The sequence below is a fragment of the Cynocephalus volans genome, chromosome 4 (assembly GCF_027409185.1).
Source record: "Cynocephalus volans isolate mCynVol1 chromosome 4, mCynVol1.pri, whole genome shotgun sequence".
Lineage (NCBI taxonomy): Eukaryota > Metazoa > Chordata > Mammalia > Dermoptera > Cynocephalidae > Cynocephalus > Cynocephalus volans.
This window is the reverse complement of record NC_084463.1, coordinates 161,533,140-161,551,725: the sequence shown is the minus strand read 5'-3', so window position 1 is coordinate 161,551,725 and position 18,586 is coordinate 161,533,140. Positions and strand designations below refer to the sequence as shown.

The following is an 18,586-nucleotide window of genomic DNA, read 5'->3' as shown; positions in this document are numbered from 1 at the left end:
GAGGTTAAGGTTTTAGAAATCCTGAACCCGCAGAGCCCCAGACAATTCCGGATAGCGGCAGAGTATGTGGGATCCACCGGCGCGGGGCAGCACGTGAGCGAGACCCCCTCCCCCCGCCACTCAACCTCTCCCGACCCCAGCCCAGTCTAGAGACGCTGGGGGATCCTCGGCCTCCGCCTCGAAACAAGCCGGGCTCTGATTCAAACCGTCTTTATTTCTACAGCAAAATCTGAAAATAGCGACCGCCTCCTCCCCCGACCGATGCAGCCCTCAAGCCACCAGGGCCATCGCAGCCCTGCGCGAGCAGCTGTCGGCTGGGAGGCGTGGCAGGAGGCTGACGGGCGGCACCCGGGGCGGGGCCGGGCGCGAGGGACAGTGCATAAGGCCGAGATGCGGAGCAGGGCCCGGCGGGGTCCTGGGGCACGGCGATGGCGGGGCAGGGCGCATCCCTCAGAGGCCAGGAGAGCGCGAGGTCCAGGGAACCCTTTGGGGAGGCGCCAATCCGGAGAATGTGGAGCCTGGGAGACACCACCGCGCGGAACGGGAGTGATTAAGGCCTGGGCGGTACCACTAGAGAAGGGCGAGGCGAGGGGAGGCCCGGGTAGTACCGTGGACTGACGGGAGGGGCGCGGCCAATAACTTATTTCTCTATATACAGAAGCAACGGCCGGGGGCGTGGACAGGGGTGCTGAGAGGACGCAGGTACCTAGTGTTCTTGACTCTGGGGTCTGGGGAGGGCGGGCCACTGAGTCTCCAGCCAGCCCTCCCGCTGGCCCTGACCTAGGGAAGAGGGGGCTCCTCTGGAAGGAATAAATAAGGGGACGAGCTGGAGCGGGCGGGCCCAGCCTCCAGGGCTCAGGCTGAGATGACAAGGGAGGAGGTTACCCTGAGATTGAACAGAAAAGACGGGTCCTTGGGAGAGACAGGCAGGACAAGCAGCGGGCCCATGCGCAGGGCTGGGGTGGGGTGGGGGTGGAAGCCCGTGCCAGCTGGAGGCTCTGGCTGTCCCTTCAGGATTAGCCTACGAGGGAGCTTCGTCGGGAGAGGTCCATGGAGCTGGAGCTGAGAGTGCGGCTGTCAGAGAGCCCCTTGCCTCCAGGCTGTGGGAGAGGGGCAGGTAGCTCAGCACAAGCTGCTGCCCAGCTGTTTCCCGGCCCGCAGGACAGAGGGCAGGGGCAGAGCCAGGTTCAGCTCCAGGCCACGCCCTGGTGCCCTGCCCCTCCTGCCCCCACCTCCACGGTTACTGTATTGCCACCCCAGGGCAGGGACTGGGTTCCCCTCATCTGTCTCCCCACTGTCCAGCCCTAAGCAGGCCTGGGATGGAGCGGGGAACTGCTGCTGGATGAAGAGATGCACTTGAGGAGAAGCTCGGTGGGAACACACACAGACCCGCATCCCAGCCCAGTGCCCACACACCTGCCTGCCCCTACCTGGACTGGCTCTTCCACACTCTTGTTGAGGAAGTTGAGGGAACTGGCCCGCTTCATCCTGAAGGAAAAGGATAGCTGGGATTTGCCCATGGTGGAACTGGAGCAGGGCGGACTAAGGGGCCAGGCTGGGGCTGGGGAGGGAGGGCGCAGAGAGGGGAGCCGATTTGGTGGGTGGTGGCGCCTGAGAGGGATGGGGCGTCACCCTGGGTCAGCGGGACCCACTCTGGGTCAGGGGCTCCTCTGGGGTTGTTGGGTGGCTCTTGAGAGGTTCACCTGGGGTTAGGGGTCTCCTGAGGGCCACCCCCCTGCAACTTCTTCACCAGCATCTCACTGCTACGCCTCAGGGCATCCCGGAGCTTCCCAAAGGAGCCGCTGCGCCGCAACGAGCCGCTGCCGTCCTGTGGGGTGGATGGGCTTGTCTCCAGACCACACTGACTACCCAGGCTCCTGGCCCACCCCAGCCCCCAGACTCACCCCACTCCACTCGGCTGCAGGCCCTGCTTCCTCAAGGTCAGACTCAGACCGAAGCCCGGCAACCCCGGCCCCATCTCGGCTGCCACGGCGCTCTCCCCGCCCACCACTGCCATCTTTCAGCAGTTCCACCACCTTGGTCTGGCTGGCAGGGTCCGGGCCCTGAGGGAGGGGCAAGGAGCATCAGGTCCTGATTGGCACACACACAAGACCACACAGGGCCCTGCCCACCCCCTCCTGCATGGAGCCCCACCTGCTTGCGGCTGCGGCTGGCACAGTCCTCCAGTGTATGTGCGGCTTCCAGCTTTCCCTGGCGTCGGTACAGGGCCCCTAAGCTGCGCAGAGTGGTGTTGACCGTGGGGCTGTGGACAGGACAAGAAGAAAGTATCAAACTCCATGTTCCCTCGACCCAGGAACCCTCCTGGCACCCAGCCCACATTGAGCCCTGTGGAACCATCCATCCAGCCAGGATCCAGCCCTTCCTGTGTTTCAGGCCCTGTACTAGGCCCGCCTAGCCTCTACCATCCTGGGGAAATCACCGCAAGGCTGGGGACCTGACCCTACTGCCCTCACAGGATGTTTCCTCCAGAACCAAAAGCTGGGAGACCCAGGAGCAAGAGAATCAGGCTGTCCCAAAAGCCTCCTTGGGACAGGTGGCCTATGACCTGGGCCTTGAAAGATGAGCTGGCCAAGGAGAGGTGTGTGTTCTAGGGAGAGAGTATGGAGCGTGGTGCCCGGGCCTCGCCCCACCCATGATGCAGTTTCCCTGCTACCTGCTCCACCGCCAGCCCAGTCCCTGCTCCCTTACCTGTCTACTTTACAGGCCTTGTACCAGCTGCCATATTCTCCATAGGGTGTGCTGTCCCGGCGCTTATCCTGGGGAAAAGAATGGTCAGGGGAGGTGGGAGAAGGCACTACCTGTGCCCTTCCTGGCCTCACCACCCTCCCGACACCTGCCCAGCCCCAGCCCACAGAGCTACCTTGCTCTCCTCCCTTTCCTCTGCGTGCATCCAGATGGGCTTGTTGTCCCCTGGGGGGAGAAAGAGGACTGTCACCTGCCTACTCTGTAGGCCGTTCCTGCTTGGTTTGGACATAGGACTAGGGTCTGGGGAGGGGTACAGGGGTACCCAGAAAGAAGCAGGGTTGGGCTTTGTTGAATGAATAAACAAGAACAGACCCAAAACATTACTCAGCTGCCTCTGCACACAGAGATGAGCACAGCACAGGGCTGTGGCGAGGAGCTTGGGAGTGGGGGTGGGGGGGGCAGACCCTTACACACCTCAGGCCCACAGCCCAAAACATGTGCTAGGCCTGAATGCTGGACCAGGCTCCCAGGGATCCAGGAGCAGGAAATGACTGACCATCAGGAGCCAGAAGGTGGTTACCCAGAAGGGGAGACATTTGGGCTTGGCCCTCAAGATAAGCAGGTGGAGAAAGGGGGAGACTGTGGGTCAAGAGTGAGAGGGAAGCAAATGTGTGTGTGGCACATGCAGGCCCAGGAGGCTGTGTGAGTCAGATGTATGTGCTCAGGTGTGCGGCTGTGAGCATCACCCAAAGGTGAGGCTGGGGTATCAGCCAGACCCCAGGCATGAGGGCCTGCCTGACTGAGGTCTTTGTGCTGGGTGCTGATGGCCAAGTGGGCCTGTGCTGGATAGGCTAGAGGCCCACGGCGGTCATGGACTCACCATTGACTGAGCCAAACTCCTTCTCGTGAGCACGAGTGAGGATCTCCTTGTACAGGGTCTCTGCATCCTGGTACTTGCCCTGTTTCAGGTAGCAGGAAGCCTGAAGGGGCAGGGGCCCAGAAGGTGAGCAGGATGCAGGGAGCTGCGCCTCTTCTTCTCCTTCCTCCCCACAACCTCAGCCCTCCCTCCCTCCTTCCCATCCTTCAGCCCTTCCTCGCCCCCGGGCACCAGGTTGTTCTTGGTCTTGGCCACGTTGGGGTCATCAGGCCCGAGGCGTGTGGCATAGATCTCCAGTGCCCGCCGGTAGTAGTATTCCACCTCCTCAGCCTTGCCCTGGTTCTGGCACAGCAAGGCCAGGTTGCTGAGCTGCTTGGCCACATCTGGGTGAAACTTGCCCAGGACCTGGGATGGGAGGAGCCAGTGGCTGGGTTCAGGGCTTCCTGGGCCCCTGGCCGCCCAGCCCCCCTGGCCTGCCCGACCCTGCCCACTCCCACCTTCTCCCGGATCTCCAGCGCCCGCTTGCACAGTGGCTCAGCCTCCTTGTACTTGCCCCGCTTTCCATACAGAACTGCCAGGTTATTTAGCGTTGCAGCCACCTGCAGGGGTGTGAGAATGGAGGCTCCCTGATGCAGGGCCCTGCTGAGCAGGGATTCTGGGACCTGGGAGCTGCCAGGGGTGGGGGGCAGCCCTCACCTCCCACCCAAGCCTCATCACTCACAGCTGGGTGGTCCTTGCCCAGTGTCTTCTCCCGGATGGCCAGAGCATCATTGAGCAGGTGGGCAGCTTCCTTGTATTTGTTCTGGTCCCTGGAAGCAGGCAGCACCATGGTCAGAGTTGTCCTCCAGCCCAAGGCCCTCCCCCAGTGGCCCTGGATCCCTATGGTCACTCCTCCTGCATTCACTGACGAGTGTGCATGTTGGAGCATGACCCAGGGCATGGGGAGACCTGCTCAGCCCCTGCACTCCAGGAGCTTGGGAGCTTGGGCAGCTCACTTCCAACTTGCCTGGCATGCAGTGCTGGGGTGTGCTCACCACCTCATGCCTAGTCCCCTGTGCCTCATAGAACTTCTCTGCCACTACTCAAGGGACCTTGCTCTTAGTCCCCAGCCCTCAGAAATGAGCTTGGGCCATGATTTCTGCCACAGAAACCTTTTCCAACCCTCTTGTGTTCTGGGCAAACTCACCTTCCACCAAAACCCCCACTCAAGCTTTGGTGCCTGAGGAAGCATGCCCACTCCCTGGGACCCCCGGAGGCCCCCTCCCCAGTTATGTCCAAACCCTTCTCCTCCACTAGACTGAGGATTATTTACATCTGTAGCCCAGCTCCATGCAGGCCCTTCTCTCTGCCCCACAACTGCCCGGTGGAGCCCATGTCCTGGCCCACAGCAGGCACCCAGGGCTATGACCCAGGGCTGGAGCCTTCTTGAAGAATTGCAGGTGCCCCCAGGGATGACTGTGGCCTGAAGAGCCCTCACCGATAGACCAGCGCTAGGATGTTCAGCATGGTGGCCACATCAGGGTGGTCATGGCCTGATGTCTTCTCCAGGTCCTCAAGCGCCTGCTTGCAGAGTGGCACTGCCACCTCATAGCGGCCCTGCGAGGCATACTGGATCACCAGATTGTGCAGTGTACGAAGCCGTGCCGGGATCTCATAGCCCCCATGCTGGGCAGCCACATCTCCTCCTCCAGGGCTGGGGGCTGCAGGGCCAAGGGCAGGAGGTCAGATGTATCGTCTACCCACTGGGCTGGGCTGGCATGTGCCAGCCTTGCCTTTGACCCACCTGACATATGGCCCTAGGCAAGTCACTAACCACCCTGCCTCAGTGTCCCTATATATAGACTGGATCTCACTACCCCATAGTAAGAGTGAGTAGAGTCCCAGCTCCAGTACTTCAAGCTGTGTGTCCTGGAGCCCTAACCCCTGAGCCTCAGCTTCCTCATCTGCAGAATGGAGGCTCTGATCCGTGCTGAGCACCATGTGCAGGGCAAGCCCCGGACTGGCTGGGCACTGTCTGTGCACGTGTCTCCTTTCACCCTCACAGGAAGCTCAGAGAGGAAAAGAAACCCTCCTGGTGACCACAGAGCAGCCGATGGCAGAGCAGGACTTGAATGCCAGGCCTGGCAGCTCCAGAACTCATAACTGTGATGTTTGCTCCTCACAGAGCTTGGGGGATGAGAAGCAGCCACGAGAGCCAGCTCACAACCTCTCACGTGCTGGGACATGATGATCAGAAACGAGGCAGGAAAGAGAAATGGCAGCCATTCAGTCCCTGTCTCCTGTGACTGCTGGGTCCCAAGGACCAGGAGTTCACACAGCTCTTCTTTCCCCCACCCCAGAACCAACAGTCCATCCGCACCTGGGTTCTGTTCATCCTCATTAGGGAACAGGTCATCCAGAGAGTCTTTGGGGACATCCCCCTTCTCCTCCTGGGGGGGAAGACAGGATGAGCATCAGGGAAGGAGGCATGGGGTGGCCACGTGTCAGTGGGCCGGGTCTGAGCTGAGTTTGCGCTGTGCTGCCCCTCCCTGCTCCCAGGCCCCCTTGCCCAGGTGGCAGCGGCCACGGCGAGGCTCACGTTGGGGGAGGCATCCTCATCCAGCTTGCGGATCTGGCTCATGAATAGCAGGTGCTGCTTCTCCTCCTCCAGCTGGGCCACGGCCTGCTCACTGCGCTGCAGCTTCTGCTGCGTCCCTGCCAGTTCCTCCCGTAGCCACTGGTTCTCCTGTACCAGGCGCCGCACCTGAGCCCGCAGCTTCTGCTTCTCTGACTCTACGGCCCCCAGGTGGCTTGATAGTGCCAGGATCACCTGTGCAGCCGGTGGGGATAAGCATCAGAGCCCTGTCCACCCCCAAGCCTGCAACTCCAGTCTGGGCCTCCTGCAGCTCTGGGGATGAGTGAAGAGCCAGGCCTGGCCCTGCCTGTGAGGAGCTGCAGGGCCTCAGGCCTTGGAGCTCTCCCCTCCTCAAGAGAGATTCTAACCCCAAGGCCCCAAACAGACTGTAGTCCAAGGCCCAAATCCAGGAGGCTTGGAGGTCCCTGACTCATTCCTTCTGGGGTTAGGAGGACCCCAGAAGAGGGCTAGTTGGGGTGCTGTGCTTCCCCTGAGCTACCAAACTCTTCCTGTATCTCTCCTGCCAGTTGTACTCAAGCCCCTGCAGCCACAGACACTATACCACTGCTTCCTGCCCCAGGGCTAGCCCAAAAAACCCTGATAGGTGGCTGAAGGGCCACTGAAAGACTGCATCCCAACTTCTGCTGAGGGTCCCACGGTACCCCTCTCTTTCTGCAGCTCCCAGGTAAGGATAGGGAATGTGTCCCAAACCCCGAGATGGTCTAAGGAACTACTCTTCTCCAAACTCTGGCTCCTTTCCTGAGCTTCCAGGCTCTTCCTGCCTTGGGGCCTAGACATAGGCTCCACCCTCCTTTCTCCATCCTTCACAGTCCAAGGTCATTTCTGCAGGGAAGCTTCTTCCCAGTCGTGCCTTCCCCTCTGCTCCAGCTCCACACACGGCCTCGCTGCCTGTACGCTCTGCACCATCCTGTTCCCTGTCTGTGAGGATGGCTGCGCACCACTGGGAGTGGAGCCCCTGTATGGTCATCCTGCACCTGACAGCCAACTGGCCAAGGCGTGAATGACTAACACATTGCCCTTCCAGAGGGCCAGGCAATCTGGGACCCTGTGCTTTTTAGTTGGTTAGCAAATGCCTAAGTGACAGGTGTTTTCGTAACCACTAGCTTAAAAAAAAAATTCCCTAAACAGCCTGGAAGTATATACAGCAGATGGCATGATCCTTATTTTAAAGGCAAGGAAACCAAGATGATACAACCTACCCAAGATTGACGGAGCCAGGCAGGGGCTGGGCCAAGATCTGAAGGGAATAAAACCCTTTCCTGTAGAGCCTGCCACCTTGTAGGTCCCAATGCCTCCTGGACATCTCTGTCTGCATATCATCCTGACAGCCCAAATGACTGAGGCCAAGACAGGACTCCTGATCCACCCACCCGGCTCTCTCAACCCTTAACTTGCTTAAACCACAAACCTGGGTGTTATGCTGCCTTCCTCTCTCTCCCTTACTCCATTCCCAGGACCTGCTGGATTTTCCTCCAGATCATCTGGAACTGGTCCCCTTCTCTCCACCCTCATGGCCATCCCTTTAGTCTCATTTGAACTCCAGCAGTAGCTTCCTAACCACTTGCTACCTGCTTCCATCCTTGACCCACTAAGGTTTATTCTCAACATCTCAACCAGAGGGAATTTTTAAAACCTAAGTAAGATTGGGCCGACCCCGTGGCACACTCGGGAGAGTGCGGCGCTGGGAGTGCAGCAGCGCTCCCGCCGCGGGTTCGGATCCTATATAGGGATGGCCATGAGCGCAGTGGATGGCTGAGCGCAGTGGAGGGGGTCACAAAAAAAAAAATCTAAGTAAGATTGTGCCCCCTGCTGCTTAAAGCCCTCCAAAGGCTTCCTGATTTCCTGAGAATAAAACCGAGACTAACAAGGCCATGATCTGGCTCCTGCCTTCTTCACGGGCCTCTTCTGTCCCTCTCTCCTTCCCCGTGAAGCTCCAGTCACACAGTTCTTCTTTCAATCCCCCACCACAGACCTTTCCTACCTCAGGACCTTTGCACATGCAACATTTCCCACCTCCCCTTTTCTGGAGGTAGGTTCATTGCTTCCTTCAAGTCTTGGTTTAAATGTCATTTTCTCAGAGAAGTCTTGCCTGACCAATAGATAAGACCCCCTGCTATAAGCTGTCACAAGATCCTGTTCATTTCTTGGGATCATTTATCACAATTTGTAACAATGAATTATTTGGGTATGTATGTTTTCATCTCTTTTCCTACTAGACCAGGGCAGGGATCTTGTCTGTCTTGTTGGACCCTGTATCCCTGGCACCTAACACATTGCCTGGCACATATCTATTAATGAATGAATAGAAGACTAAGTTGGGCGGAGTGTGTCCTTAAGGATTTCCTTTCTGTTCTCCTATGCCATTCAGTCTCTGTTAGGTAGAGGGGAGCCCAGAACAAGGTTCTGTATGGGCGCAAGTGTGACCGGGGTCTCTTTAAGCGGGGTAGGGGTCTCCAAAGTGCATTCAGTTCTTCAACAGATATTTATTGGGATCTTAACATGGGGCTCCAGGGGACAGGTGGTTCCCTGCTCAGATTCTGTTCCTGCATCACTGGGATTCCTCTGGAAAGCTCGATCCCTCCACTCTCCTGTGACCTTCCACCTCAGCGCCCCAGACAAGCCTACCTGGGCTTCCCCCAGCCCCAGCTCGATGGCCTCCAGGGAGCGGCGCAGGACGACACAGCGCTCCTGAGAGCCGGGCTCGGCCTCGCTCGCCTCATGAGCGACCAGGGGAGCGAGCAGGGCACGATGCTCCCCGCGCAGAGTCTCCAGTCCCTGGATGACGGCCTTGGTTCCCAGCACGATCTCATCCTGGCTCAGCTTCTCTTCCCGCGTAAGCACCATGGTGGCCATGGTCGTGCCGCCTGTGAAGGCGAAGGGCGGGCAGGCGAGCGCCGGGCCTGGGGACCACGCCGCCGTCCGCCCCGGATTAGGTGAACACCGGCGGTCCCGCACGCCTGGGTCCCCGGGGCGCCGAGGTCCCCCAGCTGGCAGCCCGCACCGTGCTCGCGCTTGGCCTACAGGGGGCGCGCCCGGCTCGTCTGGGCTGGGGAGACGCAATGCGGTGCGGCGGGTGAGGCCGGACCCGGACTCGGTCCCAGACCACCGGCTTTGGCCAGAATAGGCGGCCCAGTCTCGGGGCTGCCCTGGGGACACCCTTTCTCAGCGCAGGGAGCACCGGGGGACGGTACGGGGTAGCGGGGGCTCACTCCCGTGCGGGAGACGGGGCTCCTCCGGGCGACCTGGCCCCAGCCCCTCAGACAGCCCCCTCCTCGACAGGCACACCTGGCCGCAGGGCCCCTCCGCTCAGGAAGGCCGGGCCCGCAGACTCCACTGGAGGGGCGGAGAACTCCGGTCCCCGGTCCCTCCAGGCCCCGCCCACGACGACCCCTCCCATAGGCCGACCCGGAGCCCCCTCCCCTTCAGGGACTGACTCCCTTTCCTGGCCCGATCCGCCGCGCCGACCTGAGCCTCCCGCTCGGGCTCCAGCTCCGGCCCCGCTTCACCAGGACCCGCAGCCAGGAGCGGGTCCCGCCGCCTCCATCCCGCCGGCCTTCCCAGCAGTCCTCGCGCCGCCTTAAAGGTGAAGCCGCTACCTCGGCGGCGTCGGAGGGGGCGAAACACTTCTCGGCGGGGTAGCTGCCTTAAAGGAGCGCTCCGGTCGGGCGGGCTCCAGGGGAGGGGGAGCGGGGCGGGGCTGGCCGGGGGCGGGGCGGGGCCATCGAGGCGGCGGGGTCGGGGCGGGGCGGGGGCGGGCTTGGGGCGCAGGTTCCCAGAGGCAGCCTCCCACGCTCTGCCAGCCTGGGTTTCTTTGGCAGTAAAATGCCCTGAGACCTCACGGGTGTGCAGCTGCTTGGAAGACCCTAAAGCATCCGGATTGGTGGCCAGCGAGGACGACGGGAGAAACTGAGGCCCAGGGAGAAGGCCCGGCCCCCTCGGAGTCCAGAGCGAGACAGTTGACATTTATTGAGGCAGTTGCCACTTATTGGGCGCTGTGTGTCGGGAGCATTGGTGCTTTAAGTGCATTAATTTAATGCTTGCAAAGACCCGTTGAAGTGCGTGGTGCTGTTATCCGCATCTTCTTGCAGATCTGACTTCAGGCTCATTTGTCCCTACAGATGTTATCCGCCCCCCCCCTCCCAACTGTCCATGTCTCTGTAGGGAATTCACAGCATCTTGGGGCCGCTTCGTAGGGGAAGGGACGGAGGCTTCTGGCAAGGGGCAGGCGGGCATCAGTGGAGAAAAAGACTCATGCTCCTGTGGGTGAACACCACAGCCGATGCTGTTGCCCAGATGATCAAGACAAAGTGGAGGTCTTTGGTCCGTGACGAGGTCATTCGGGGCTCAGATTGTCACTTCCTCAGAGCGGCTTTCCTTGAGTCCCAGCCCCCCATCTAAAGCAGCCTCGAGTCCCTCCGGTGCATTCATTTAATTCTCTCTATAGTGGCATCCCTTCTAACATTTTTCTTGTTGGTTTGCGTTCTCCTCCTTGCAGTGCAGGCCAGAGCCTGTCTTTTTGCTCCCAGAGTAGCCCTGGTCGGGTACACAGCAGCACTCAGTAAATGTGGGTTTTTTAAAAAGGCAGAAGGATGCACCTGTTGGCCTTGCCAAGGCCCTCCCAAGCCCATGCTCTGGTCTGATTCTCTGCAGCCTTAGGTCAGTAGCCACCTGGCACTTTCCCCACCATTTCTATGTTGATGGTGCTAGGAACTGACAGCAGGATGACCACCCGAGGGATAAAAGCTGCACAGCAAGGCCTGTGTTCCTTCTGAGCCAGGAGGTGTTCAGACTCAGAATTCACCGGGTTCACCATCCTGGTAGCTGCCAGAATCCCCTTTGAAAGAGAGGTGGTCCAGCACCCTTATCTTGAGTACATCTTGTGACAGGGAGCTCACTGTCATACATTCTATTGCGAAACAACTCTAAAGGTTAAAAAGTTTTTTCCTAGCTCTCAAAGTGCCTTCCTACAATGCTCACCCACAGCTAAAGCTCTGTTTTCAGGAAGAAGTCTGATCCCTTTTGCTAATGATAATACTTGGAGACAGCCATGGTGCCCCACCCAGTCTAGTCATTGCCTAGGCTAACCTTTATCCAATCCTACAGCAGTTTCCTGACCTTCCCATTCTAATGTCTGCTGTGTGGATGTAATGTAGCGTGTCAGTCCAGACCCTGCTCTCAGAATGTGGTGCTCAGCCCAGGGCCCAGTGATCCAGACAGGCAGTGAACTGCACAGATCACAGAGGATGGTGCCCTTAAGCGAGTGTGCCACCTTTTCACCCATGAAGTTACAAGTCAGGCTTTGACAGCCACCACAGGTGAAGCATGTGGTCAGCTAAGACCCCAGATCATGTACATCTTAGTTACATCCAGCCATGTTCTTCTCTGCAATCCTGTGCTTCTGCTGCTGATTTTTTTCCAGATAGTTAATACTTTGATATGGTGCCACATTCAAAAGGCATATGTACATACAAGTAACATGAAATGTAGTTCTCTCCCTGACTGCTGTCCTTAACCATCTAGCTCCCCTCCCCAGAAACACCTGCCGTTACCAGTTTCCTGTGTCCATCGATTGTTGTTTGCATCTGTGCCCAGCTTGTGTTTAATCCTGTCAGTTTCAGCTGGTCAGTTTTCCTCCAGAGCCCCTGAAGGTTGGGGTCTTTTGCATTTGGTGTCTGTCATCCTTTGGCCCTTTGAGAGGCACACTGGCTGCAGTTGATAAGCCTGCCTCCATGCACAGACTCCATCAGACCATGACTGCATTCCCAGCTCACCAGCATGTTTTGTTCACACGGAGGAAACAGAATCTGGAGCCCAGGGCACCTTTGTTCTTAGCCAGGCTGGGTTTCAGAATCTCGTGGGAAAGAACTTTGTTAGGAGGCTCTCCCTCTGGAGATTGGGATTAGGTGATACCAGGATGGGCCCTGGGCACCTAAAACTTTACAATTTCCCCAGTGCCCATGATGTGCACCCCAGGTGGAAGCTGCTGTTTCAATGACTTTGTTTTACAAAGGAAACTGAGGCTCAGAGAGGGCAGGGCTGGCTTTTTACCCTGCTATTCTCCGGGAGCTCAGGCTCCCAGTGACAACTTCATCCTTCTTGAATCTTAAGTCCAGGTCATTTTGTCCCAGTGTGTGAGGGAGACTGAGCACATGGAGTAGATGTCAAGAGAACCAAGGCCAAGTTGCTTGTTGACACCCCCACAAAAGCATACCCTCGAACATAGAGCCTGAGGCAGGTTCACGCAGAGGCTGTGCTGCCCACACACCCCTCTGCACACATACGTGTTTTCAGGGCCACATGCTACATGCAGCCCATCCCCAGCTGCAAATACACACCCCCACCCCTGCTTTCTTCCCTGGTCCTTTTGCTCCATCTAGTCAAGGAACGCATTGCTTTTATCACCTTTTCCCAGGTAAACGGAGAGAACATTTTTCAGTCTCCTTTATGACTTGGCTAGTTCCTTGCTCCAACTTTTCTGCTGTCTGTTTTGCTGGTTTCTTTGTGATTCTCTTAGGTGGCTGGCCCTGCTCCTTCCTTTGTGCAGTGGAGCGAAGCCTGGGCCTGCTGGTTCTCATGCTCTTATCTTGCTTTCAGCACTTAACCTTGCATATGTCCAACCTTGTCAACCACTTGGCTTTCTATCTTGTCTCTGAGGATTACACTGTGCATCTCTCAAGGGAAGGGATTGTTACTTCACTTTGCTGTGTCCTGAACTCCCCCCACAGCCACTGTCTCATGCCAGGCTGCTGATGGGCGCTCAATAAAGGGAGAATAAAGGAAGGATTCCATGCCCAATGGTGATTCAGCTCCTTATGCTATTTTCCATAGTGCTTAGCACCTCCTCCCACCCCCTGGCCCATGTCTGGGGAAGTTGTTCTTGCTACTTTTAATATTGTTTTCTCCCTGAAAATCACTCCCACTTCTCCTATCCTGTCCCTTTGGATCCTCGGAAGCACTCATCCCACTGAAATCTGCTTTCTTATTCTTTTTCCATTGGCTGGCTTCCCTCTTTTTTTTTGAGGTGGTTGTGGGGTACTTTCGCCAAGGCTATCATCCCACCTGAAATGTCAGTGGATTCACCCATAACTGCTCAGATTGGCGGCTCCCTAAAGACTGTTTCTCCCCCATTTCCTGAGGTACTTGTTCCACCTTGGATACTTCTGGTTGTCAGTTCTGTCACTGAGAATCAAATTTGCTCAGAGCTCTTCTGTGAGGCTCCTGGTTCCGGCCTCACAGCAAATCTGTACCTGGTGGCCTCCCAGCCAAGCTAGAAGGGTCCCTGCCCTGCTCCGTGGGAGGGAACACAGGCCTTGGGGACAGACTCAGCTGAATTCTAAGCCACGTTTCTCCATTTGCCAGCTGTGTGGCTTTTAGGCGTGCTCTGTTATTTCATGTTTCCTCTCCTGTAAAATGAGGTTCCTAATACCTAGCTTGTAAAGTCATTGAGAGAACTGAATAAAATGGCATAAAGTCTTAACGTTATGCCTTGTGCATAACAGATACTACTCCCAGTAGTTCTTTATTATTATCATCACCATCGAGCTTACTATTTGACAGACCATGTGCTGGTGAGTAGAAAGAATGTGAAATACAGGGCAGTCTCTGCTTACAGCGTTGTTGGAGAGAAAACACATTCAGAATGAAAGCAAACAACAAACAAGGCAGCAAACAGAAAGTCCATCTGAATATGACCGCTGCTAAGGGGTTGAGTGCTGACAGTAGGTACCTGTGTGATCAGGATGGAGGAGGATCAGCCTGGCCAGGGGTGAGCTCATCCTCTCCCCAACACTAGCTCTCCCACATGCTAAGGAAGCCCAAATCTCCATCTCTAGCCCAGATCGCTCCCCTGAGCTTCATCCAGACCCATATATTCAACCTCCAGTTGGAACAGCACATATCCCTCTTGCCCTAAACCAAACTCACCATCTCCTGTCCAGATCTCCAGCAGAGATGTCACACCATCTGCCTGTTCAGGCAGGGCGGTTCTTTCTTTTTCTTTTCTTCCTCCCTTCCCTCTCTCCTCTCCTCTCTCCTCTCCTCTCCTGTCTTTTTCTTTCTTTCCCCCCCTTTTTTTTGTCAGCTGACCAGTATGGTGATGCACACCCTTGACTTTGGTGTTATAACACTGTGCTGTAAACAACTGAGCTAACCAGCCGGCCCAACCCCATTTTCGAACCGTCCATCAAAACCTGTTGATTCTGTGTCTTATCGCTCTCAGGTCTGTGTATTTCTCTCCAACTCTTCTACCCTTAGTCCATGTCCTCACCACAGCTTTTCTGAATTGCTGCAGCAGGCTTCAAATGCATCTCCAGGTCTGGAGGCCAGGTCTTGTCTCCTCCAGTGTATTGTATCTTTCTAAACTCCGTTGTCTCTCTTCTCTCCATAACGAGCGGCTCCCCGTGAATTCAAATGAAGTACACAATCCTTGCTCCATCAGAGTAGTAATCATACAAGCAGGAAGGCTCCTCCGTGCCCTGGCCTCTTCTGTCCCATCATTCACCATCCCCATGGCCTTTTAGTCACGCTGAACCACGTGGTTCTCAGCATAGGCCATGCTCTCTCTTATCTCTGAGTTTTACACATACAATTTCCTATGCCCAGAACAAATCAAAACAGTTTACTTGAACATAAAACCTGTCTGGAGTTGTGTAGGTTAGATAGGGATTCTTCCACCTTCTGCACCAAATGCCACTCCTTTGCCTTTAGAAAGGGTGTCTGGGGCTTGCCAGTTAGCTCAGTCGGTTAGAGCACCATTCTGTAACACCAAGATTAAGGGTTTGGACCCCTATACTGGCCAGCTGCCAAAAACAAACATAATAAATTTTAAAAAATTAAAAAGCGTCTCTGGCAGCCCTATGAGCAGTTCTGCTCTGGTCTGACCTAACTCTCAGCGATTGGGCAGAGCCATCTCAATGTCTAAGTCAGCATCTTCCACCTGAATTGCCTCGTACTTGGAATCCTGGAAACTGTTTTTCCACAACCCTCTTCCTCCTCTTTGCTCAGGATAGGAATCTATCTTCTTACTCCCAGGCTTACAAGAAAACTCAGGTGCCCTTTGGGCTGAGGCATCAGTTAAAGTGTCTTGAGTAGCATGTCTGGATAAGGGATTCCATTCTAGCACCAAGAAAGATCTTTATTCATTCTGTCAAATATCTATTGTGCACCTGTGATGGACCCAGCAGTATCCTGGGTGCCAAGGATATAGCAGGAAAAAAAAGTTCCTCGTTTCCTAGAGCTTACATTCTATTGGGAGAGACAAGCAAATGAATAATTAAATGCCAAGGAATGAGAAGTACTGATAAGAAAGAAAAAGAAGGGTAAGAGAAGGGAAGGCCTCATGAGGTGGCATTTAGGACACACTTGAATGAGGGCAAGCTCCATGGACCTGGGGGCAGGTGTAGGTTGGGCAGGACGAACAGCTTGTGCAAAGGCCCTGAGGCAGAACGTGCCTGGTGTGTCAGGCATGTGGAGGAGGCCAGCGAGCAGGGGAAGAGTAAAAGCACATAAGATCAAGCAGCTATTGGGAGGTTAGATCGGGTAGGCCTTGGTTACGAGGAGGGCTTTGCATTGTGGTCCTAGTGAGCTGGGAAGCCATTGGACAGTTTGGAGGAGCAAAATCATGATCTAACAATGAAAAAAACTCTTTCTGGCTATTGTGTGGAAAATAGAGTATAGGAAGAGTAGGGTGGAAGCAGAGAGATAATTAGGAGGCTATTGGGTTATCCAGACCAGAGATGATAGTAGCAGTGAAAGAGTGAGGAACTGTTGGGTTCTGGATCTGTCTTGAGGGAAAGCCTGTAGGACTTACTGATGGATTGGATGCTGGGCAGGGGAGAAAGGGGAATCAAGGAGGATTCCAAAGTTTTTGGCCTCAGCAGTGTTGCAGGGAACCCTAAGCATTTTCTATTTGTTAAGCCTTTCCCCTTTTCCACCTGAGAAACTGTTTTAGAAACCCCATGCTTGTCTGCCTTAACTGCAGACTCCGGCCTCTGCGACTTAGCTTGCTTGCCTGCTTCCTGCACCTGCCTCCTGTGAGATAACAGCAGTCTCACATCCCTCAAGGGCTGGATGCAAATTAGGTTCTAGATATGGCCAATGGACTGTGTCCCATAATCAGCCAATCCAAATTAGCTGGGCTGCATCCCTCATTTACATAAGAGGACCTGAATGGGAACTTGGGCGGAAAAGGGCGGGAATTTAGGCTATATAAGATGGTCCTTTCCTTCCTTCTGGGAGACACTGGGTTAGGAGTTTCTGCTCCTCAGTGCTCTCCTTGCTTGTAAGAAGAAGAGGTGCTGTAACCCTGAACAAAGAGCTGCAGCACTAAAATGAAGAGCTATAAAAACTGTAACACCAATGCTGGTCTTGGATTCCCCTGTGCATTCGCCCCGCAACAGCAGGTGGTGAATGGAGTTTCCATTTCCTAGGAGGGAAAAGTCTCCCCAGGGGAGCATATTTCACATCATGGGACTGAGTGAGCTCACTCTAGGGCTGAATGTGGGAGAGAAGAGGCCAGGGGCTGGGGCCACGCGGTGCTTCCAGGCTGGGAAGCTGAGGACGACGCAGTAAAGGAGCTCATGAAGGAGCGACAGTGACAGGGGAGGAGAGTGGAGGGAGTTGTCCACAGCCAAGTGCAGAGAGAGATTCAAGGGGGGAGTGATTATTTGCATCAAATGCTACTGATAGGCCAAATGGGAAAAATGACCCCTGGATTTGGCAACCCAGGTCATTGGTGACCTTGGGAAGGGAACTTTTGGTGGGACTGTGAGGAAAAAAGCCTGAGGAGAGTGGGAGGAAGTGGAGGCAGGGAATACAAACAGCCCTTTTGAAGACTTGCTCTAAAGGGAGCAGAGACCTGGCATGGCAGCTGGAGGGCATTTGAGTCGGGAAGTCTTGTTTTGAATAAAGGAGCTATTACGCATGTCTGCCCAGCAGAGGGAGGGCCCATGATGCAGGAGAGGGGGCAACTGCAGGAGGAAGCCCTCAAGGCGGTGAGAGGGACTGGACCCAGCAGAAGGGAGCAGGGAGGGGCGTTTATTGCCACATGAGGGAAGACAGACAGGTCAGATGCAGGTGGGCTGGAAATGCAGCCCTTCCCTCCCTCACCACCTCCTGATCACCTGCTCTCTCTTCCTGATCATCTAGTTTCTGAGCTGGAGCCCGAGAGGTCCAGGAGCTGGGGTTCTGGGTGTACTTGCCTCACCCTGCCCACTTGGGGTCTCCCCACTCCCCCCCCCCCCCCCCCCCGCTCCCAGCCTCCCCACAGCCGGCCCTGCGGCCCCCTCCTGACCCTCGCTCACTTCCTCCCAGGCAGGCCTCAGGCAGTTCACCTGCACTCTGCTTTGGGCAACACTCAGGCCCTCCACAGTCCACATAAGGTATGATCTGCTCCTCCTGGCTTTTCCTCTCACTGACCTTGTTGTACCTTTGCTCAGGAATGTCCATGTAGCATGCAGTTCCTTTCTGGGACACTTTCTCATAGCCCTCACTGGCTTCTGCCCCTTGGGAGGCAGGCATGATTTCCATTTCCAGGCTCAGAGTTTGTGCAGGACCACATGGCTGGGTCCCTGAGCCTCTCTACATTAGGTCACCTAGCCACAGGGCTTGGGGAGCCCAAGGGGGAGGCCAGTGACAGCCTGCTTTTCTTGGCCGTCCACTCCTGTAGGGCTGTACCCTGCAGGGCAAGGACGCCAAGCTCTGCTCTCCGCACGCCATCACCTCTGGGCACTTCTTCACCGGAGGCTCTGTGTGCAGGCCTCTGTCCTGGGAGCACATGGACAAACCAGGCAGCCATCAAACAGTTGCTCGGCTTTTTTCCATCTAAAAGGTCAAAGGCAGTCACGAACTCAACAGATGGACCCCAGCCCCACCACCTGCATAAGCAAAGACCCCTCTGTCCTCAGACTTCAACAACTTCCAGATACCGTGGCAGGATGTAGGCCGAGTAGGGGAGAGAAGCCAAGTCCAATCAGAAGGGAGGAAATCACCCTGGACACCTCACTGCCTTGAGGTGGGATTTGGGGATGGTGGGGCCTGGCGAAAACAGATTTTGGCATGGGAATGGCATCATTCCTGTTTCTGACCTGTGCCTGCCTCACGCATGAGACACTTCATGCCTCTCTTTCTATAGTTGAGAAAATGGGAATACACTTCCTTTCCAACCATGTTCCTACTTATTATTTTTTTTGGCACTGGCCAGTGCGGGGATCTGAACTCTTGACCTTGTTGCTATCAGCACCAAGCTCTACCTAAAAAGCTAACTGGCCAGCCCTCCTACTTGCTTTTAAATAAAGTTAGGCTGCATTGTGCAGAGAGGGGATGGGCTGGACAGCTCCTGCAACAGTGAGGAGAACAGAAGCCCAAGGCAG

The 18,586-nt window shown here is 56.0% G+C and overlaps 1 protein-coding gene across 2 annotated transcripts; it reads right to left on the bottom strand.

Annotated features, from left to right (window-relative positions):
• Positions 1 to 194: 194 nt before the first annotated feature.
• KLC2 (kinesin light chain 2) lies at positions 195 to 9,792 on the bottom strand. 2 transcript variants are annotated; one of them, XM_063092604.1, is made up of 16 exons: positions 9,684 to 9,792; positions 8,844 to 9,082; positions 6,162 to 6,392; positions 5,943 to 6,012; positions 5,061 to 5,283; positions 4,305 to 4,392; positions 4,081 to 4,182; positions 3,815 to 3,988; positions 3,587 to 3,686; positions 2,882 to 2,931; positions 2,710 to 2,777; positions 2,155 to 2,263; positions 1,905 to 2,063; positions 1,704 to 1,828; positions 1,431 to 1,488; positions 195 to 1,100 (listed from the first exon to the last, which is right to left on the bottom strand). In XM_063092604.1, the coding sequence occupies exons 2-16, from the start codon at positions 9,069 to 9,071 to the stop codon at positions 1,017 to 1,019; spliced, it is 1,869 nt and encodes a 622-aa protein (XP_062948674.1). In that variant the 5' UTR covers positions 9,072 to 9,082; positions 9,684 to 9,792; the 3' UTR covers positions 195 to 1,016. The 2 variants fall into 2 exon arrangements, with proteins under 2 accessions (XP_062948674.1, XP_062948673.1); XM_063092603.1 differs by having other exon boundaries at positions 8,844 to 9,118; positions 9,684 to 9,791.
• Positions 9,793 to 18,586: the final 8,794 nt, after the last annotated feature.